The sequence below is a fragment of the Halyomorpha halys genome, unplaced genomic scaffold (genome assembly GCF_000696795.3).
Source record: "Halyomorpha halys isolate HHAL.00 unplaced genomic scaffold, Hhal_1.1 Scaffold1127.1, whole genome shotgun sequence".
NCBI lineage: Eukaryota > Metazoa > Arthropoda > Insecta > Hemiptera > Pentatomidae > Halyomorpha > Halyomorpha halys.
Genome location: NW_027110032.1, coordinates 267883 through 292242, shown reverse-complemented (window position 1 = coordinate 292242; position 24360 = coordinate 267883). Strand labels below are relative to the sequence as shown.

General features: G+C 28.6%; 1 protein-coding gene across 1 annotated transcript in view; it reads right to left on the bottom strand.

Annotated features, from left to right (window-relative positions):
• The window catches only part of mio (GATOR complex protein mio), a 32715-nt gene that overhangs the window by 3460 nt on the left and 4895 nt on the right, over nucleotides 1-24360 (bottom strand). The window contains exons 5-16 of the mRNA XM_014432880.3: nucleotides 22708-22900; nucleotides 21001-21185; nucleotides 18442-18626; nucleotides 15877-16013; nucleotides 13259-13372; nucleotides 10990-11087; nucleotides 9871-9978; nucleotides 8212-8342; nucleotides 7993-8131; nucleotides 6064-6202; nucleotides 3441-3645; nucleotides 1964-2157 (exon numbers count right to left, since the gene is read on the bottom strand). Coding sequence (XP_014288366.1) covers nucleotides 1964-2157; nucleotides 3441-3645; nucleotides 6064-6202; nucleotides 7993-8131; nucleotides 8212-8342; nucleotides 9871-9978; nucleotides 10990-11087; nucleotides 13259-13372; nucleotides 15877-16013; nucleotides 18442-18626; nucleotides 21001-21185; nucleotides 22708-22900 — 1828 coding nt within the window. The remainder of the gene's footprint in view (nucleotides 1-1963; nucleotides 2158-3440; nucleotides 3646-6063; nucleotides 6203-7992; nucleotides 8132-8211; nucleotides 8343-9870; nucleotides 9979-10989; nucleotides 11088-13258; nucleotides 13373-15876; nucleotides 16014-18441; nucleotides 18627-21000; nucleotides 21186-22707; nucleotides 22901-24360) is intronic.

The window sequence follows — 24360 nt, the reverse complement described above, 5'->3', positions numbered from 1 at the left end:
GGTGGTCCACATCACCTCTTACCAGAAGATGTCCTTCTAGTTCCCCAGACACATCCAATCCACTAGCGATCCAAACAAGTGTCCTTTGTTCACAATTCAATAGTCTATGCAAGCATCGATTGTAGCACAACCGCTCTAATTTACTTGCGATGTAAATACTTCATTGATAATTGTTATCGTCTTCATTTTATTCTTAGATTAAATTGTAGATTTTCTTGTTGGGCTCCATAACTTCTGAATTATTAAATTGATTAGCTTGCTTTTAGATTTAATAAAAGAAAATCAACAAATTTTAATGTTGATACATAAAATAAAGTATAACTAAAACCACCTATACAAAAAAAAAAAAAACTACTTTTTATCAAAAAAAGAGGATATTACAATGTACGTTTCAGTGTATATCTTGTTTTATCATTAAATTATTTTGTTCATTTTTATATAAATTTTCACATATTTTAAATCATATTTAGCCACACCTTAGCTAACTTTTATTTCAGTTGTTTGTATCTTTTTTAGCACTGATGAAGCCCCCTAAAGTGGGCCGAAATGTTGGCTCACATTAAATAGTTTAATTAATATTTTAGTTCTTCCTTTTATATACTAAACACAGTCGATCAACAATCATCAAAAAAATATTTCCTTAATATATAGTTTGAAACTATTTTAAAAAAATTATCTTGCTTGGGCAAGTCGATATTTTAAATTATAAAATAAAAAAATCCGATCAAACTAAAATAGTTGAATTAATAAACCCTTTAGAGACTGTATAATGGGAGCTCATTGCGGGCCCACCTGCCGATCTCACCAGCCTCAATGCATTTGTGTCATTCACATTTTTGAATGCTAACACTTGTGGGTGACATTCAATTTTCTTTTAATGTTACCCAACATCCTTTATCATCTGGATTTTAAATATATAGATGGATGCATAGGTGAGTTTAAAAACTTTTTTTATTTAAAATTTTTTTTTTATTTTGGTATATTCCTAATTCCTATTAAAATAAAAAACAACAAATTATTTACAAATACAAATAAACTGATAATTTTTAAAAATAAATTAAAACAAAAATGAACACCTAATTCGTGACTTATTAAATTAATTAGTTACTTAGTTAAAGTTTTAGAAATGTAAGAAAGGCATTTCCATGTTTTATGTGATAGAAAATAACAGAACACCGCCATACTGTCAAATCATCACTTAAAGCCTTGCAACTGTATTATAATGTTTATGGTCTTAAAGTTTAGTTTAAGCCTTAAAGCAATATAACTTTATGATCTTAAAGTTTAGTTTAAGTCTTAAAGCAACATAACTTTATTATAGAGTTTATGGTCTTAAAGTTTAGTATAAGCCTTAAAGTGATATGACTTGATTATAGAGTTTATATTGCACATGTACCCATTTCTGCCATTTGAATTAATTTAATACAAAGTATGAGTTTACTTTGTTTTCAAAGCCACTTAATATAAATCCGAGACAACAAAATAAAGTTATTGTTGTGGCCAACATTTTTTTAATAATTAATTATCTAGATCTAATATGAATAAATATATTAATTAAGTCATATGCATATAGTTTATCATGTATTCAATAGAAGTAAATGGCTCAGAGTCGTTGTATAAAGTGCGGGACAGGTTCAGGGCATATTTATCTCCTTAAAACAGCACAGTAGCCAGCAGTCTGGTCAACGCTATTGTGGGCTCATCTTGGTAGGGCTCGCAGACCGATGATCTTTCAATCTTCCTTGACGAGGACATTAGAAAGAATTTATCCATGGTGGGGGCCGCTCTATGACATCCACCCACAGTGATACAAATTTTTTATTTTATATCACTAATGACACTAAATCTATTGAAATCAGTTCACTCAATTTTTTTTTTCATTTTTAATTCTAAGAAGTTCCTTTTGAACACCTAACCACCTTAACAGTTATGATTAAAAAAAGAATTAAAAAACAGGACTTACTTGAACCAACGAGTGATATGAGCAGCATGGCCACCATGACGACAAGTTTGACACCAAGTGTACCAAGAATCAAAAGGGTTGACGAGAACTGAAGAAGCAGGAGTAGACGGAAGGTAGCAAGAAGCTGTGCCCATATGAACTAAGCAAATAGCACACCGTGGCTGAGGCTTTCGACAGTTAGGGCAGCAAGACATCTGCAAAAATAGTCAAGTTATTCAGTAGACGCTCAGATTAAAAACATTTTCATTAGGCGTTGATGACCAGAGGGTTTTACGCCTTTAAGCAACAATAAACAAATACATTTTCATAAATTTTCAAGAGTTTAAGTTAATAACTTTTTGTGATAAAAAGTTCTCTTGTTCCTACGAGATGTAAACAATAAAATCATGGAGAAACTTATGAAGGGTGTTTTATTAGAGGTATACTATTAATACTATTTAATATAGGTATACTATATTAAAATAAAATAAAACACACAAATAATCTTAATAACCATGATGTAGGTTTTAATGAAAATATAGTTTCATGCCATTAAAGATTAAAATTAATTTTAAGTCTATGGGTGCTACAGCTGGCTTGAAAGAAAATGGGAAGGTTGAGATTTCATATTATGGAACTAGCACAAAATTGAACCAGCACTGTTGTAGATATGAGGTTGCTAAGATGACACCTCAACTTCTTCAGCTACAATGGCCTCACATTTACCAACAGTTGAGCTGTCTATCAGGTTTACAATAAAGTTAATCAGTGTCATGTTTTAAATGTTACCTACACTTGAGACAGTTTTCTTACTTCTAATGAACCATTTTTTGAGATACTACATTGTTGAATTGGGACAGAGACTTATCTGACATGTATCCATTGTATTGAAACTTACAAAAATGAACTGAATAAAATAGAGTTCAGGAGCAAACAATATCAGTTAAAATCTCAAATAGAAACTCAAGTGGAATACTGTACAAACAATATTACGTAACCATGAAAAATGTATTAGCACCTCTTGTTTTGTACTTAGTACTCTTAAAATATTTAACATTATTTAAATTTTTTTAACAGAACATAAACTTATGGAAAAAATAAAAGAATAAAATTTTATATTTTATTAATTATCAGTTATGACAAAAATATCCATACAATCACAATATATCCATATAGTCAGACACTTCCAGAATGACTTAGTTTGAAACAGCTCTACAGGTTTTTTAAGAATTTTTATCCCTATAATGAGTGGGATGTAATTAAAATTGGAAGTTGATAGATCATTGAGAACGGCCGAAATGTAGGAGTTTCAAGATACTAAAAAAGTGCGAAACTATATGAAAAATAAAAAATAAAATTTTATTCCACTATAAAGCACCATAGACAATAAGTAGTGTGAAAGACTACTTTTCCTTATTTATCTACGATTATATAAAATGTTTTTTCAAAAGGAAACAAACTTGTATCATAGCTGGAAATAATTTTTAACTTTACTCACCTTGTATTGATTGGCAGAGCTAGACATTCGAGGAAAAGGTGAATATTTGGCTCTTGAATGATTCAGAGCAGAGGCACTCTTACCACAGAAGTTACACGAAACATAAACTTGCTGTTCTGGCTGGGACGGTGCTCGCTTATTATGGAGTACATCAAATTCAGCACGTTCAGTCCATAACCGCCAAGTGTCTAACAATTCCCTGTAACTGGACAAAAATATTGAAGCAAAACTAAACCAAATGATTATTTTAAAGATTAAATACTGTAAGCCAAAGTTAAGTAAAATAAATAGATCATTAATGCGTCTTGGAGTGGGTAAGGGGAAGAATGATAACAGATATTTTTATGAGGATTTATTGCTAGAGTTGTTATTTAATTATCTTTCTCAATGTTTATTGTTAGAGCTGTTTAATTAATTATCTTTCTCGATGTTTATTGTTACAGCTGTTGAATTAATTATCTTTCTCGATGTTTATATTTAGAGCTGTTCAATTAACTATCTTTCTCAATGTTTATTGTTAGAGGCGTTTTAATTAATTATCTTTCTCGATGTTTATTGTTAGAGGCATTTTAATTAATTATCTTTCTCGATGTTTATTGTTAGAGCTGTTTAATTAATTATCTTTCTCAATGTTTATTGTTAGAGCTGTTTTAATTATCGTTCTTGATGTTTGAACATATGAAAGAAAGAAAAGAAGCAAATAAATGCCCAATAAAAATTATTCAACTTAATCAACTTAATTTTCAAATATTTTCTGAGGGAGACACACTTCTCCCAGCGACGCTTCGATCTCTGTAACCTGTCCAAAAGTACTCGGCGTTTTTCTCTGCAAAATAATTGTCCGGGAAAGTGATTGCCTCTTCATTAGATGAAAATTTGTCCTCCGAACGCAATTGTTAGATGAGGGAACAAAAAGAAGTCGCTTGGGCTAGATCTGGTGAGCAAGGTGAATGGTCAAACAGTTTAAACCGTAATTCGTGGATTTTCACCATGTCAAACGCTGAGGTGTGAGACGGTGCATTGTCTTGGTGAAACAGGATTTTCTTTTTCTGGTCGTTTTTCCGCAAGTAATGATGCATAGTATGCTCCTGTAATGGTTTTTCCTTTTTGAAAATAGTCGATTAAAATAACTTCATGACTATCCCAAAAAACAGTCACCAACATTTTCCCAGCCAAGAAAACAGTTTTTGCTTTTTTTGGAGCCGGTTAGCCCTTTGCAGTCCACTGTCTTGCATGGATGGCAAATCATTTCAAAAAGTAAACAGTTTCAAATTCCTCGGCTCAACTATAACATCAATAAATGTTTAACGAACTGAGATAGACCAGCGTATAACAAGCACGGACAGAGCCTTCTTCTCTCTGTCAAGAATACTGAATCTATCTCCGGGATCAGAGCCTTTACACATGGAAGAGAAGAACTAACAGTGAACTGCTTGCAGAGACTGTTCAATCAATATCTCATAATTTGCAGGCAAGGAGGTTAAGATGGGTGGGACATATCCATAAGGACCCCTCTTCACAACTACAAATGAAGTATGGTTGGTTAGAGGAGGGCCAAAAACTAGATGGATAGACAAAATCAACAAAGATGCAAAAAAGCTACTAACTACTAATCTTACTTCGAGATTTAACAAAATAAATTTTATAATTTAGCCAAAAATTTAGATTTTCATTTTAGAATAAAATCTACAGGAGCCAGGTATGAAACATGCACGTCAAGAAAAATACTTTTGGAAGATCGTTTTTGACCATATGTAATATATAAAAGTAAGATGGTCCAACAAGCGGTAAAAAAAAAAAAACTCAAATTTTAATTAAACTATTTGTTGTGAGCCAATGTTTCACCCCACTTTACAGGGCTTCAAGCTAAAAAAAATATATAAAATTTTAATTTTAGTTGTTTTAATCTTTTTTTGGCTCAAATAAATAGTTTAATTACTATTTAGTTTTTTTTTTACTGCACCTGAACCATCTCTTTCCTTTAGAAACAAATTTGTGCATTGTGAAGCAAAATCAGTGGATATAATTAGATAAAATTAATATCGGACCATTTTGATACAAATCACCAACATTCCTCCAAATTTGAGCCAAATCAGAGGAAATGTTTCCAAAGTATAGGTTTGCCGAGAAAAATATTTTTACAAATCTGTAAGCTAAAGTTTTGGATGGAGTATGATAAAAACTGAAAATTTAATCTAAATCAGATTATAAATAATCTGATAATGGTTCAATTGATTACACCCAAACATAAAATTGACTACAGAAAAGGTACTAAATTTGATACTTCATGTTTAAAATGCAAAATTCGAATGAAAATTTATGATTCCGACAATGTTTATTTATTTTTATTTCCTGCATATTTTCAAAGATCAAACTACCTTCAGAAGTGAGGAAGTAAAAGTTTTAAAGTTTAAAATCTTCAAACTTCAAAAATTTGATGAATTATATGAAAGAGGTTGGAAGTCTTATAATTGACAATTATAGCTAAAAACCAAGATGGCACACTATCAAAATTATTGGGATTAAATAATTTAAGTAATTCTTAAATTTAGCTAGTATTTCCTCATAAATAGGTTATAATAATCAAGAATAATGTAATAAATACAAGTAGCAGTATAAGTACCTGTTGATCCAATATTGCGCAGCTTCGTGTTCGAGGAGATATGGTGGAAAGGCTCTCATTGCTAGAACGCTAACACCCTGAACATCACTTGTGTTGTCCAAATAACACTGAAGTAATGGTATAACTTCAGGGTTCATTCCTACATCAAATTTAATAAATATAAAAAAGTTATAGACAAAATTAAATAAAACATATTAGTAAAATATATTAAAATAATCCCGGATGGGCCGGGGTCGCAACCTTAGGGTTGGTAGACAAGCGTATTGTCACACTGCTACCGCTGCCTCCTTATATATAGCATCTAAGCTATCAAAATTGCTGGTGATTTTAGGCTGATTCCTTGCTGAGAGATAGAAAAAAAAATAAAAGCAAACTCATACATTTTGTTACTTGAGTCTTGGCACATTAAGTCTTTCTTATTTATGTTAAGAATTTTTAAACACTTAGTACTTCCTATTATAATCATTTTTTAACTTGTATTATATTATTAAATGTTTGTTTTGTTTAACTTGTATTATATTATTAAATGTTTGTTTTATTAAACTTGTATTATATTAATAAATGTTTGTTTAGTTAAACTTGTATTATATTATTATACAATACTAGTCGTAAATTATTTTTTGTTTTCTTTTGACTGCACCCCTAATCATCTTCTACATAATTTGATATAAGTTCAATCATTTATATATGTATATATAAACATATATAATGTTATTAACAGTTCGTAAAATAACTTTTTGTTGTTTAAGTCCTAGCATATTGTCTTTTTTTAAATATATTGTTAGGAAAATTTTGTTTATTTTTTTTTTCTCTTTTTGTTAAGCATTTAATCAGGAAAATTTTATTTTTTCAACATTAAATCTTTTTAGTTTTGTTTAACTTTTTTCTTTTTTTTTTTTTTTCTTTTTTTCTATTTTTCACTTTTCTCTGCAATTAATTCAATGTAATTAATAATATGTAAAATCTTTATAATTATATCTTTAATGTTTGTTGCTTGATTCCTTGCCACTGTATATAAAAAAATAAAACAGTCATAAAAGAAACTTTACAACATTTTGTTGCTAAGACCTGGCAAATTAAGTCTTTCTTATTTTTTAAAGTATTCAAATAGGAAAATTATATTTCATTTTTTTTTTTTATCTTCTTTTTGTTAAGTGTTTAATCAGGAAAATTTTATTTTTTCAACATTTAATCATTTCAGTTTTATTTAACTTTTTTCTTTTTTTTTTTCTTATATTTTTCACTTTTCATTATTTTCTCTTCAATTAATTCAATAATTTGTAAAATCTTTATAATTTTATTTCTAGTTTTTGTTGCTTGATTTCCTGGCACTTTATATTAAAAAAATAATAATAACCATAAAAGAAACTTTATAATGTTTCGTTGCTAAGTCAATTAATTATAAAAAATAAAAACATTATTTTTAAAGTATTTAATTAGGAAAATTTTATTTTTTAATGTTTAGTAATTTCTGTTTTATTAAGCAATTATGATTTTTGTATCTTCTTTTTCTAAGTGTTTAATTAGGAATGTTTATTTATTAAACATTCAACAATTTCTGTTTTATCTAACTTTCCTGTTTTCATTTTTCCTTATTTTCTCTTCAGTTAATTGATGTAATAATTTGTAAAATCTTTATAATCTGACTGATACATGTATTATACTTTATGTATGGGCCATTTTATTTGTGTGAACGTACAAAACAAATAAAATGGCCCTCCCACATGGTTAATATATGAGGAAAGAAAGAAGAAAAAAGTCCTAGTATAACTCTTTATCCAGAACTCTTAACACAACTCATTTCTGGGTTTCAGTTATAAATCAAATAATGAATATGTTAAAGCCTGTTTAATATTAGTGGTAATCAAAATATTAACAAGAGGTCTAATTTATTACTTAGGCAAGTACAAACATAATTTAATAACACACCTGTAAGAATAATTCCACATAGATCTCCTTCCTGGGTCAATTCATCAGTTAAAGTGTTTATGAATTCTGCTAATCTGGAGTCGGATAGAAACGTTAAAGCAAAACCAACTCGATCAATTACAGACATACCCTGCTCATTCTGAAAAATATAAAAGTTTATTAGCTTAAAGATAATCTAAAGTACATAATTTAATGATAAAACCAAAATCACAAGCTTACAATTACTAAATCGTAGTTATCGCTGTCGGCCGTAAGAAATGCAAAAATCGCTCGCAGATACGGATCCTTAAGCTTTTTCCGAGAGGCTATACAAGCTTCCCTCCAAACACTTGTCTTATCATCAGTGTATCCTAAGCAAATTATATCAGTTCAAACATAACATTACAACTTATTAATAATAAATGAATAATATAATTTATATTTAATGTATAAATTTATGAATAAATAATATAATTTATTCAACTTGCCATCTGGTTCAAAGGTTTTCAAACTGATCAGGCTTCAAATTGCTAACTGCTAAGGATATAAGTTTTCAACTTTTCTTTCTTTAACAATTTCTATATTTCATACACCTTTTTAATTTGATATCTTTTTTGAAAAATATGTTCTTCATCAGTTAAACTAAATTTTTACAACCTATTTTTATTATTCCACCTCATATGTAAAATAAAATATTACACGGTGGTCACCTAAACACTTTTTCATATAATAGAGAGATACAATATTGTTATATTTAATTTGATTTTTTGTTTTCATATTCTCTTTATAATACCTAAATATTTTAAAAACAGTATATCCTAACTAAACTATTTTAACTGACTAGCAATTACATCCTTGTGGTATTCTATTATTTTATTTCATTCTGTGTCTAATTAAATCTCTCATTTACACCGTTATCGTATCACTTTTTTGCCAGTCTATTAAAAAACTGAGATTACTATAAAAGTTGAGTTTAAATTTAAAAACTAACCAAATGTCAAAATATTTTTACATGCAAACATAAAGAACAAAAAAATAAAAGAATGTATAAAGATAAGGATAATAATAAGTCAAAAATGAATAAGTAATAATACATATCAATAAATATTAATAAACATCAATGAATAATAAAAAACAGATAATATATGTTGTATCATTTATTTAATTAAATTCCCTCTGTGTGTTTTAATATATAATTTTTCCTATATTTCACTTTTCCATTTCATCACAAAATCTGTGCTTATTATAGAAGTTTTATTTAAATTTAAAAAGATTCAAATCTCAAAATATTTGTTTATATATATTTTTAAAAAAACAGATAATATTTACTAGCACTGATAATTTATTGATCAATCAAGAGGAGAAGATGGTCGGGGGTGCGGTCAGCAGAAAAAACACAAATAAACAAAAGAATTATTTATTTGTGCCGTCGTTTCGACCTGATTTTCAGGTCTTCATCCAGGAGTTATAGGCAGAAATTCCTGCTAAACTTCAGTTTAGCAGGAATCTCTGCCTATGTTAAACTTATGTTTAGACATAAGTATAATTTTAGCATACGCACAGTTACTAACTTACTATACTAAACTTCAGTTTAGCAGGAATTTCTGCCAATAACTTCCTGATGTAGACCTGAAAGTCAGGTCGAAACGTCGGTACAAATAAATAATTCTTTTGTTTTTTGTGTTTTTTCTGCCGACCGCAATCCCCGACCATCTTCTCCTCTTATATATCTATGGTCAACTATCTTCACCTCATTATTGACCAATCAATTAATTAATTTATTGATAAATTTAATATGGGAATAAATGCTTCTATATTCCCTTGATCTGATATGATTAGTATTAAAAATAGATATAATATTAAAATAAAGATGTATAAAGCAGGAAAGTTTATCCCTACCTGAAAGTGCCATCGAGACAGTGTTGTATTCTGTTTCATACAGCAACCTTATAGCTAGCTTCAGTTGCTGTGAGAAAACAGCTAAGGCAGCAGCTTTTGTAACTAATCCTGAAATAATACAACATTATCTTAGACAAGGAGGGGAAAGATTGAGTAAAAATACAACTTACAATAATTACAATTCATTTAGTTGTAGGTACACTGTTAAATTCAGGTTAATTAACTTAGATGGACAGTCTCATAATCATTTTTTTTTTCACAAATAATAGAAGAGTGGCAATCAGCTTCCAGCGCCATATTTATCTATATTTAACAATTTTAGAATAAATGGTTTTAATACATGTATGCTATAATATTTAATTAAAAATATATAAATATATATTTGTCTTGCAAATTATTAATATGAAATCATAACTTTAATTTTTTTTTTTCTTCGTTTTAATAGGATATAATTTATTTGAATATTTATATATTGTCGTTTTTATTTAATTCTTTATTTTTTATTATTATTAAAATTATGAATAAAATCTACAAATCTTACAAATTAAAGATATTTTATATCACATATAAACATAATTGTAATTAAATATTAAAGCATACATGCATTATAATAATTTATTCTAAAATTGTTAGAGAGAGAAAGACACTTAATTAAAAATGTTGCACTGCCCAACTTCATTGGGTTGCTTCATACACAGTATACTTATAACTAGTAAACAATAATTTTTTTTTTAGCCTATTAATATAGTCAGAGCATAAAAAAAAAATATAAATAATCATATTGTATAAAATTTTTAAATACTAAAATTGTACGATTTTTTTTTAATATTTCTTATTTTTTACCTTACATATTTCAATTAATATATGATAAATAAATATGGTGCTGGGGCACCGATAGTTACTCTTCTACTGTATAAAAAAATGATTGTTGGTCTGACTGTCTAAGGTAATTAACTTGAATTACAATTATGTTTAAAATTATGTAAGTTTCATTTGAATTTAATGCTATAAATATATAGTGCAATTATTAACTGCTACGATAAATATCGGCATATTTCACCCATAAATTAATTGTATTATAAACCGAAAAGATTAAAAGAATCATAAAATTTATAATACCATCTCGTTCCAATGAGGAAATTGTATCGTTCAAAATTACTGGATCATGAATGAACCGCCAGTTGCAGAGACATAAAGCCTTATCTCGAACCTCGCTCCTAAAATGATAACCTTTTATGAACAACCAACTAATTATAAAAATTGAAAAATAAAGCCATTCAAATATAATAAAACTGGAAAAAATTAAACATCGTACTATAAAACAACTTTTCGTAAAATCGAACACATTTGATACTTTATCTATTTTTTTATTATTCATTAAATGACATTTTGGACTAATTTTTGTCCATTTTAAAAACCTAATTCCTAGTGGTAGAAATGTAGAGTATAGTTGGGGAACTAGAATAAGTAACATAAAATATTGCAGAGATTCAGTAATCATAATAACAAGAATTTATATTTTGATGTAGTACAAATCATCAACAATTAGAAGAATGGTCGAATTTGAAAATAAATAAAAATTAACCCAAAACGTCAATCAATAAATAAATAAAAAATATATGAAGTTTAAAGGTATTGTTTTATTTTCCCAGAAGTTGTAGAAGAATTCATAACTCTTAGAAAAAAAATGAATACTATTATTTTTAATATTAAATGAGTAGTTTAATTATTTATACTAATTACTAAATAACAAGGCCAGGTCAAATTAGCAACGTGTTCAGGAGATTGAAAAAATATATATTGCACCACAACAGCTAAAGTAAAATTGTAATTAAATGAGGAGAAGATGACTCGGGGTGTGGTCAGTGAAGAGCACAAATAAGTAAAAGCTTATTCAATGCCAATGTTTCGGCCAAAATATCAAGCATTCATTAAGGCTAAAAATAAAAAACAAGATAACGACTAATAAGAGGATATACAGAATGATTAGAAAATAACTAACAATATAGATACATAAATAGAGTTAAAAGATATGTATGCATGGGTGTCTTTTTTATGAGACTATACCCTCCATAATCAATTGTTAAAAAGAAAAAAAGATAAAATGTAACGGTTATATCAACCAAGTAAGACCTACCAGGCCAATTTTGTATTAAATAAATAATAAAATAACAAATAATAGAATATATATGAAAATCTAGTTATTAAATATATGTACAAAATGAAAATTATTTAAAATAGTCATGAAAAATGTGAGAAATAAAACGTATATGTAGGCAATTAAATATGTAAGTAAAATAACAATATTAAATGAATAAAATATAAAGTTATATAATGAGGGGGCAGCAGTAGCAATGTGGTAACGCGCCAGTCTACCAACCTATAGGTTGTCAGATCGAATTCCGGTCTCACTCGGGCTTTTTTCAAGCACAAAATAATGCATAACTCACTGACAACCTTCCACCGGGCATTTGTGAGGTCCGTTAGCCAATGGGTGGCACTCACAAAAAATAGGTGTGGGAGTGACGAACCCACCCTGCGAAAAAACCACGTCAAGAAACGCGCAATGTATTAAGAAATACATTGTGCGAGGACTTAGGCCTCCATGGTCTGTTGCCCATTAAAAAAAAAATATATATAATTAATGAAATATGTAAGTAAAATAGTAGAATAAAGAAATAAAATATAAAGTTAAGTAAAACAAGAGGAGTAATTAATAAATATTTTTATATTGTTATAAATGTTGGCACTAATAAATATGTTTTTAATTATTTGTGTTGTTCACTCACCGTATCCCCCCCCCAACCATCTTCACCTCATTTATATATATCCACGGTCAACCATTAACACATCATTAAAATAGTAATTACTCGACCAAATATTTAGTGAAGTTTCGGGTTCAACAGTTCTGAATACTCTGGTGTGATCGGCTCCACTGGATCTGGACGTGTTTAAAACAAAGCACTAGTGGAGTTTTTTTTTTTTTAGTACGAAAGCAACGTTTTTGAGAGCACTTACCAAGTACTAGTTGGGTTTTGAGAGCACTTACCAAGTACTAGTTGGGTTTTTGAGAGCACTTACCAAGTACTAGTTGGGTTTTGAGAGCACTTACCAAGTACTAGTTGGGTTTTTGAGAGCACTTACCAAGTACTAGTTGGGTTTTGAGAGCACTTACCAAGTACTAGTTGGGTTTTTGAGAGCACTTACCAAGTACTAGTTGGGTTTTGAGAGCACTTACCAAGTACTAGTTGGGTTTTCAATGAAAGAGTTTAATTATTTAATAGAGAATGAAAAGACCTGACAGAAGCAATAGTCATTGTCATGTTTGTAAATGAAATACTTTACGTATAAAAATTCATAAGTAAATTATGAGCACAAAATTTCTTACTTGTAAACTTTAGCTGAAGAAGACGCTGCAACCCCATTCCACGGCACGAACGTAAGCTCTGATTTAGCTGTTATATTATTTGATGATGTACTTGCATCCATACCCAATATATATCTAAACAGGGAGGTAAATACAAAAATTATTTTATATAATCACATTAAATAGAAAATGGAAAATGGAACTATTTCAAATAATTAAACAAAACAATTCAATGTCGAAATAAAATTTTAGTACTATAATGAAAAAAGGAACAAATAAATTTAATTAAAAATACCTTAAAGTAGAAGTTGCTAACTTATAGAATATGAGTTAACAATACAAAGAATAGGGTGTTTCTTTTTGTTTTCAATTGAATTGCTTTAGAGATAATTATTTATTAATATTGGAAGAAGATAGTTCACCGTACCAAGTAGATTGGAGGAAGATAGTCCGGGTAGTGGTCAATAAAGGTAATAAAATCGTAAAAGAAAACTATTTATCGATAACCCACGTTTCGCCCCACTTTGCAGAGCATCATCAGGGCTGATAAGAGTGATGTTCTGTTACCAACTGTAAAACATTCTTATCAGCCCTGACGAAGCCCAGCAAACGTTGGTTAACAATAAATAGTTTTGAAAGGAATATGGTCCGGGTGCGGTCAGAAAAACTCAAATAGTAGAATAATACTATTTTAATGAGCCAATGTTTCGCCCCACGTTGCAGGGCTTCGTCAGGGCTAAAAAAGATACAAACACATAGTTACAAAAGGAAAAAAAAAAGAAGAGAAAAAACAAAACAAAAACATAAGTGTAAAATAACAGGGGTATAAAATGTAAAAAAGTAAGATATAATAAGAAAACTTAAGGTAGTAAATTACTTTATTTTATAAAGTAAAATAATAATAAATAATAAAATTTTTATGTTATATTTACTACCTTAAATTTTCTTATTATATCTTACTTTTTTACATTTTATACCCCTGTTATTTTACACTTATGTTTTTGTTTTCCTTTTGTAACTATGTGTTTATCTTTTTTAGCTCTGACGAAGCCCTGCAACATGGGGCGAAACATTGGCTCATTAAAATAGTATTATTCTACTATTTGAGTTTTTCTGACCGCACCCGGACCATATTCCTTTCATCTTTACACACAGTCAATCAATAATCTTCCAATAAATAGTTTTCTTTTACTATTTTAATACCTTTATTGACTAACACTGGGACTATCTTCCTCCAATTATTTACAAATGTTTACTTTTATTCAATCATTAAATAGTGTTTTTAGCAATTCAAATGACTAAACCTTTGCTTTAAATGGCCTACGCAAATATACTATTTCATCTGCTTCTTTTGCTTTACTTATTTTTTCTTTGATTCAAGTCTTCTATCAAAGATTTCTATAGGCCAAGTGTGGGAAAACATCTAATCATATTTATACAGACAAATTACATCACTTTTCAACAGCCTAAAGGGTCTTCCTTCAGTGTGTAATTGAATTTTTTGTCCATGATTAAATTTTTAACTTAGTAAATAATTAAATTAATTACATTTCAAGTATTTTTTCTCAACCCATTAAAAGTTTATTTGATACCTCAAGTGTGTAACGAAGTCTTTTGTTTATTAAGTTGAAACAAAAATTTTTTTTTCCTGGATTAACACTTTGATCACAGTTGACACATTATCGTCAAGGGAGATCACTTTTCTAGCTTGCATTCGAAGTGGTAGAAAGAGCTCTAGTACCTCCCTTTCACCTTAAATTGTCTCGAAACATGTTTAGTACTGTCCTAGCTTCCACCAGCTACAATCGTTCTGGGTTCTGCTATCTTAAAAAATTCTTACACTCCTTCAAATTTTTTTATTATTGAATTTATTTAAATTTATATATTGAAGTATATAAATTTATTTAATTATGTATTCTTTTATTTTACACACTTCCAATAAAAGTTTTTAAATACTTGAAAGGTTTTTAAAATTTTTTTTTTACATTGTTTCGATTTCATGTCTAAATATTTTATAGGAAATGTGGAGATATACAATAACTTTCTGGAGTCCTTAATTAGTAATTCATTTTAAAAAACTCGCAGAACATCAATGTAAGAGATGATTGTATATATAGATTCAATGGCACACACGAGTGATGACAACAGTCATCATAGTTAAAAACAGGTATTTAAACTTTATTTGCCTAAATATTACATCTTATACATTATATAATGCTTATTTAAATTAAAAGAAAAGAAAGTATCAACAAAAAATATTGTGATTTTTTTTTGGTGAGTCCTGGTGGCCAAGTGTTAACATGGATAAAAAAAAAAAAAAGGAATGGAATTGATAAATAATAGCACTATTTACAAATAAACAGACACTCGCGGTCCATCGGTTTGTACTGCAAACAACTGTGATTTAATGGAGCATCAATATGAGTAAAATATGTTTTAAATTAATAGTAATTAAAAAATGCAATACAACAAATCATAAGCTGCTATTGAATGATATAGCATAGCTATTAGAAAATGGATAATAATAATAACAATACCAAATTAAATTGGATTATAAATAAAAAATTACTTTTATTTCTGGCCCTTAGATTCTATTAAATTTTATTAAGTAAAAATAAATATATATAGAGATAGTAAACCTTATTCCAGGGTGATTGTTGCTAAATACAGTTTGTAAAGTTCCATCATCGACGAGAGATTTACTGTGATCTAACCAAATCCATATTTCTTTCATGCTGTTGTCGTCGACCAGCAAAGCATTTTCTCTCAACTCTCCCTGAACAAACAGAAATATATAAATTTTAAAACTCTATGACTCCGTATTTCAGTTTGAGAAATGATGAAATAAAAGTAAAATTGAGATCATATTTTTCTTGGTTTAGTAAAATATATTTCAGTTAGTTTTTGACTAGATTTAATCATCATGTTTTGATTTGATTTTTTTTCTTTTAACATTTTTTTTTCCTAATTATAAAAGAAAACATCCATATAGTCTCAAAATGTTTATTCTCAAACAACTACAACATTTTGGGAATTCTGGCTATTTTCAAGGATATCTATTAACTAACAATTTCAATTACAATCTAATTATTAAAAATTATTTTTAAAAACATTATGAATTATAAACTAAATAAATAAGGAGACAAAAATAAATTATTTGAGTAGATTAAATACAGTTTTTGGAGTAAACTTTTTAATATATTCCTGAAAAATGTCTACCCTATAAATTTATTTATAAAGTTTGGGGTAAAAACCTTAAAAAATCCAAAAATAGGAGGTTAGAAAACAAAATAAAAAATAAAACAGTCAGTAAATAGTTTTAGGAATTTGATTAAACAAAAGGGTTATCGTCAAAGAATATGACAAGGCTGAATACTCGTTATGTTATGGAACCGGTAATAAAATTAAAAATTATTACAATGAAATAAAGGAAAAAATAGAAACAAAAAATCGATCAGTATTCATATATAAAATGCCATGTTTGAATTGTCCAGCAATAAAAATAAGAGAAAAATATGTTTTATATTTATATAATATTTTTTATTTTGAAAATATAATAGTTATAAATGAAGAAAATAATAACTTCAAAAAGAAAAATGCTGGAAGCTGTTTATATATCGGAAAATACTAATTATATAGTTAATTTCAAATCAGACATAAAGTTTTTCAGAAATTTAGAGTAAAATAAATTGGTGATAAAAATGTTTGTTTATAATCTAAGTAATATATAGTTAAGTTTTTTAGGTTTTGTTGATACTAAAATGAATGAATAGATAAACTAAAATAAAATTATAAATATAATGAGAATGTGCCAAACTCGATACGTGAGCTAGGTTGAACAGATGTGAGCTAGTTTAAACAGAATGTACTGTTGATAAGGTTATTGATAAGATTGTAATAGATAGTGCAAATTGAAGAGTTATAATAAGTCAAATGTTGAATAAAAATAGGTGATTTAACACAATATGATGAAGGTTAATCAATTGGCGCATTGTATTTGTCTAATTCAATTAGGTTTTTTTATAGGTTAATTGACTAAGACATACTTTTGACAAGGGCAGAATAGCCTTTGACATTTCAATGACATTGGTAGCTGTGACATTATAAATAAGGAAGGATAATTTATCATTCAGAATGTTTTTAAAAATAATTTATAATAATTAGATTGTAATTGAAATTGTTAATTAATAGATATGCTTGAGAATGACCAGAGTGGCTGGAACGTTTGAGTTGTACGAGAATAAACATGTTAAGATTATTTGGATATTTTTTATTTGAATTGATTAACAAACTAGTCTCAGACAAGAAATTAAATTATATATAAATTTCTTTTCTTTTTTTTACTGTAAAAAACAAATAATTGGTTCTGATATTATATTATAAACCAAATATCAACAAATAAAATCAAACTATTTAACAAAATAGTACAATTAGTTTGAGTAAAACTAGTTGATACATTTACAGATCTTTAATACAATGCAGTAGGTAAGAGAGAGAGGGGAAGGTTCATATCTGTATGTATGATGAATGATATCAATGAAGCATTGATTTTGAAGTTTATAAATAGGTTAAAAAAATTGTTCAGACTAACAAGATATCACAGCTCAAACGACAATATATTAATAAATCTGTTCAATGAAAAATTGAAAAATAGTTCATTATTCTAGGACTAGGTCCCATTAGAACAATTATAAAGGACATTTTAATTTTATAATAACATTTATAGGCCATAAAACAGTATGACCACACATAATTATAACTTATATACAGAGAGAAAAAAAATAGATTAATTAAAAAACTAACTGACTAAATAAAAATTAAACAAAAAGTCAATTACAAAATATCTGTAATATTTTAATAGTGGGTCAGATAGGTGAAGCAAAAATTAGTTAAATATAAGGGATTTAAACAAGGGAAGGGTTGGTACATGACGTAGGTTAGAGAGAGATAGATACACAGATATGTAGCTCGGGTAAAAAACGATTTATCAAACGCAGCAGTTCAATGAAGTGGAGGGTAGATGTCAGATAAACGGGACCTGGTAGTACAGGATTGGACAGAGAATTTGAATTGCAGGTTTTCTAGGATATATGAGCAATAAAATTAGGTCTTGGCACAATATCAATATAATGATATAAAATATGATTTAGGCACCAAATTAAAATATTTTCAATCCATCCCTCATTCAATCCATGTTATGTTACCTTCAATCCGTATCCTCGAAGAGCCCTCTTCTTCATGGCACTAGAGATGTCACCCAACTGTTCATAAATATCATCTGCATCACTGACCATTTTTAATGTTCTCTGTCCGTAAGTCCACACTACATTAGACATGGATGACCAGTTTAGAGTCATTCTCTCGAAAACCGTATAATCCATAATGGATCCTGTAAATTAATATATGATAATTGATTATAATAAAATAAAATATTACTGCAATGTTAATAACTTACAGTTTTGTCATTTAGTTAGTAACAACCACCTCGACATAACAAGCTGTGTAAGACAGTGGTTAGTTACATTACATAAACCAATATCTAGGAAACCAACTATCTAAAATAACCAAAAACATATCTAAGTGCATTCTTGGAATGAATTTCATTTGACAGTTTGAACAATTTAATTGTATCTTTTTATAATTGTTCTTAACCCTGTCTTTGAACAAGGGCATGGGTCATACCATAACTATATTGAATTTCCAAATCTCCTAAATATGTTAAGAATCGATAAATGACCAAAAATAGATAGTTCAAATCTTTATCAAGCATGCAGTGGCATTATTATGATGAGAAACTTTTGTTAGTCCAATAACATTAATAGAGATTCCAGGAAACCAGTCGATATTGAGGTGTAATTCACATTTACATTTAAATAATTTTCCATCTTATTTTCTAATTAAAAAGCATTTGGTTCATGTTTTTTTTTTATATTCTATAAAATTGATTCCAAAAATTCATTCAAAATCTAGTTTAATTCCATAAGACTCTTCCAGTAAAAGATCATTAAGTTTAGAATAAATAAAACTATTATTATTTATGCATATACACATATAATATAAACACTCCATTAATACTTACCATTATTTAAATGAGTGAGTAATTATTCAAATTAAATAAAAGTATTAAAAATAAAATAGATTTAAGAATAATATTTAATTATAAATTCATTTTAAAAAAATAATTTTAATAAAACATTAATCAAAACATCTAAAAACGCACTCACAACATTAAACAGAAAAAAAATACTACAATATTTACAAAATAAAAGATAGTAAAAAATGATTCGCCAGGAAAACATAATTTATCATTGAAAGATAAGATAAGTTAACGTTACTGACATGGGAATTCAATTAGTTTTTACCTTTCTCACTAATAGAAGTAGAAAAACAAAAATGAACCAGCAGAAATCTTCAATTGTCACTTCACAATTTATTGTAAAAAAAAATATATAAAATTTAAAATTTTTAAATTCAAAATTATTATCCTTATTTTTTTATATTAATGGTTTACTAATAAAACAAGGAAACTATGTTTAAGAAAAGAGGGGACTGTAACATGCAAAATTTACTAATAACCGATGTTCATGTACATCTTACTTTGATTATTAGTAAACTATAATAAATAAATTATTGTTAATTTGAAATTTTTTTATTTTTAATTTATTAGCCTCTTTATTATATTTTTCCCTTAAACAATATACTTTTGTACCATATCGAAGAGAGAAGAGTGGGGTTAATTTTATTAACTGTTTCGTAACCCCTAGATCAGCATTTCACAAACTTATAACATCTAAAATATACAAGAAAGTTTTATTATAAATGTCATTATTTTCTCTTAGTGCAACTATGATTTGGTTCAGAAGCCAAATTTAACCAGAAAACCAGAACACTCAGCCACAAGACAATGACCTTTGGAATAAATCGTATATCATACATAGAGCCACATCATTCCCCATTGAGATAGCAAAAAAAGAACAGAACAGAACTTTATAAAAATCACTATTTTCATAAAATTAAAGAATAATAGAATATTTAAATTAAGTGAGATTCCGAAAATAAAAAATTTTAACTCATGTTATTGAGGAAATAAAACACACACGTTTCAATATAATTTCTTTTCATTGCGGTTCAATGCCCTTATCCTCTCCAAATAAGGCAGGAAAAGTGGATTGTTCAACAGGTTACCAACCTATTCTATTCAAAGTAAAAAAGTGGATTGTTCAACAGGTTACCAACCTCCATTCCGATTGAGAAAGTCAAGATTTATCACAATGGTTCTCTATAAAATAAGAGCCAGCACAGACAGGCCAAATTCAAACCAGTACCACTTTGCAAGAATGCTAAGTCTGTGGTTCAACACACTCGATCAATCTCGGCCACAGAAATGAGATTAAAAACATTTGATGAGGCTTCAAGTGGTTTCATAACGCCCCTTTTCAATAAAGATTGTTTTAAATATAATTTATAAATAAAATAAATTATATCCACTAAAGTCACAAACACTGGCTATTAATATTTTAAATGTCCACTTTGGCCCAACTGGCCTTCCTCAAGAACCTTCTTAACAATAAATTCACATCTCACCTCCAACTATTACAATTGTTTGCAAGCTACTCTGCCTAGGTGAAATAATTTGTTAATAAGTTGAGTGTTTGAGACTTGAATGGTTATAATTTATTTTATTTAAGCAATAAAACCAGCCTCGAAGAAGTAATAAGACTATAAATAATTTATTTAAGTTGCAGAATATCTAAACATGATACCATTTAAAGTGATAGCCAAAAGCCTATTCTCGTGTTCTGAATGCCAGGAAAATGAGGTTATTTGACTTTGTAGGCCAGGTTTTACACTTCGCTCTAAAACTGATGTCTCCATATCATCCATCTGCTGTACATTATGTAGATAGATTGATCTGCTCTCTCGCTGCAGTGATCCAAGAAGACTGCGCCTAAAAATAATACAAGATATTTTAATTATTACTGTTTGAATATAAACTAAAACAGAAAATACTTTATAAAAGGAAGATGGTCAAAAGAACTCAAATAGTAATTAAACCGTAATAAAACTCTACGACCAGCCCAGCTTGTTTTCACCTTATTTTCGTCCTAACCTCCATCCAGCTTATTTTTGTCCTTACTTTTATTCAGGAAGGTGGATTTCCTACTTTTTTCACTATTTGGTTTTCTTGATCTGTATTTTATTCTTATTTTCTATCTTTTAGTGTCTTTTACTTTATTTTTATTTGATATTATTTCCATTTTCATTAATTATCATATACCTTTTTGTATTTCTTATAGTTTATTTATACTTCTCACTGTGCATATTAATTTTATTTTCTTTGATCATTTTTATATAAATTATCACACAATCGTATTTAGCCACCATAGCTTAGTTTACTTTTATTTCATGTTATATATTCTCTTACTTTGTAACATTATTTTGTTTTTTGTATCTTTTTTAGCCCTGATGAAACCCTGCAATGTGGGGCAAAAAGTTGACTGATAATAAATAACTTTACTTCTATCTGAGTTCTTTTGACCACATTTCGACCATCTTCCTTTTATATACTACACCCAGTTAATCAACAATCTTAAAGAACAAATTTTATTTGCTTGGATATTGGTTGACCCTAAACATAAGTCAATCCTCTATTTCAAAAATAAATTTCAGGGAAAAATTTAACTACTAATAAGAAAACAACTTTTAAAATATTTTTAATATGAATTATTGTTAATGACTGTATAATTTAAAATGTGGAAAAGATGGTCGGTCAGGGTTCTGGTCGAAAAAGAACAAACTAGCTTTCAACTATTTAATGCCCGACGTTTCGCGCCACTTTGTAGGGTTTCATCAGGGCTGTTCAAGATGATAGGTTAAACAAATACAATGTCTGGTCAACCTATTGTCTTGAACAGCCTAGATGAAGCCCTACAAAGTGGGGTGAAACGTCGAACAATAAATAGTTGAAAGCTATTTTGTTTTGTTTTTTACCGCAACCCTGACCATCTTCTCCATATTGTTAATGACGCTACCAGTTATAAGAAACTACGGTTTTAGCATACAAAATCTCCAGTCAGTGAAATATAATGAGTAAAATGCATGGTGTTTTCAATTATGAGCTACTTTTTACAATTTACAAATTGGTTATAAATAACATACTTCTGGAACCTTTTAACAGTTTTCTATTGGCAATAGTGAACAGGAAGTGAGTTTAAACACAGATAGCTCCCTACGATTCTAGAAATATTCTTCTTTTTCGAACTTTTCATTCTGGGGAGATATTCTAATAACACTTAGTTGGATTTTGTTAACAAATATTAAAGTCTAGTCATTTTACATAAAGGAATAACTCAAAAGTGTTTATTTAACTTAGTGGAAGAACAACTACTAGAATTTGTAGTGTTTGGCTCAAAAAAGGTTTAAAAAAAATAAATATACAACATAGTAATAGATATTTTAATGATTCGAACCTTGTTGGACACCAAGATATTTTAGTGACAGGTTTCCCCTGCGGAACTGTGTACACAGGTTTATCAAAAGCACGAATGTCCCAAATTACGACCTGGTTCTCCACGTAACTCGCCAACAATGAGCTTTCATACGAAGGAACTGTGATACCAAAAACTGCCTTTGTCTGGGATGAATTAGCTGCTTTTGAAGGATCTGGAACATTTTAATAACAAATTGAAAGTTTATAATAGATATTACAAAAAAAAATGGACCTATGTGAAAAATGAAACAAAATGACTGAGTCCAAGACGTTTATACTCTAACAAAGGGTGACGAAATAGCATTAACAAAACGAAATAAAAAATGAATTTCACACGATTATTATTATTAATATGATTCCTCACGTATAAAGACATTAAATACAGATTAAAATGAACAGGATAAAAGAGCAAAGACTTAACAATGATATTAATAGCTATAGAGAAGGCTCTCTCACAGCCTAAGATCTGTGAGCAAGGCATCTAGCATAAAGATAAACCACTAGAGGGAATACCTATTCATATACAGAAGTATACCTCAGTATTTAAATCAGAAATATTTGGCATTAGTTACTGCACCAGTACTCTAGTAGTGGAAGAGCTTGCTGGTTGAGAAATAACAATCTATTCAGATAGTCAAGTAGCAATAGCGGCACTAAACAACCTCGCTACATGACCAAGAGTTATTGAAAACAGGTATACAGAACTGAAATAACTCATACGATACAATATAGTTAGCATCAAATGGATTCTGGGTCACTGTGGCATACCTAGCAATGTTAGCCAGAAATGATTCTGAGAACTCTTCTATAACTCCAGGACCTTTGTGCAGTATAAGCAATGCAAAATCTATAATAAATGTGGTATTAAAGGTAAACAATATAGGCAAAACAAAAGACAGTTACATTCTAATTTCTGACAAAGGAGGAAGGAGAGGAGGGTTATCTACTGGGTACCAACCTATTCTGGTGGGGTGTCAATTTTCATTTTGGGTGACCATCACAGAAATAAAGGTCAACCCCCCAGGCCGAATTTGAACATGCACCGCTGCAGTTCCCAGGTTGCAAAGACCTATGCCTCACTCCCTGAGCTACAGACGACCCTACATTACATGGATCTATGCTGGTCACTATAAACTTTTTCCTTTTGATATCCTATTATATAATAGTTGATATCTATTTTTTATTTTACATAGTTCAGATGAAGGCATACAATTTAGGCCAAAACCTAAAAATAAATATAACATAACTGTTTCATATAATTTGTGTTCTCTTAACATACCACACCCCTCTCACATTGAACAACTTATTATATTAAATCTACAGTAACCAATATAATAATAAATACGAAGTAATATATTAATTATTTTAAACATATGTAATATGTAATGTACATCCAGAATGAAAAAGACACAATTCGAAATCATCAATGTTAGAATTTCATCAGAGCCCTGTCATTTTAGTGAGCAGCACACAAATATAAAGCTGAAACGAGTGGCCTACAAAATCATCAAGATATGACCTATGGTGAAACAAAAAAATTTGACTTCTATATAAATTTAATCGTTTTTATGGTCACCTATAATTAAAACATATGTTTTTTATTTTAGATCCTTCTTTCTGAATATTAAATATA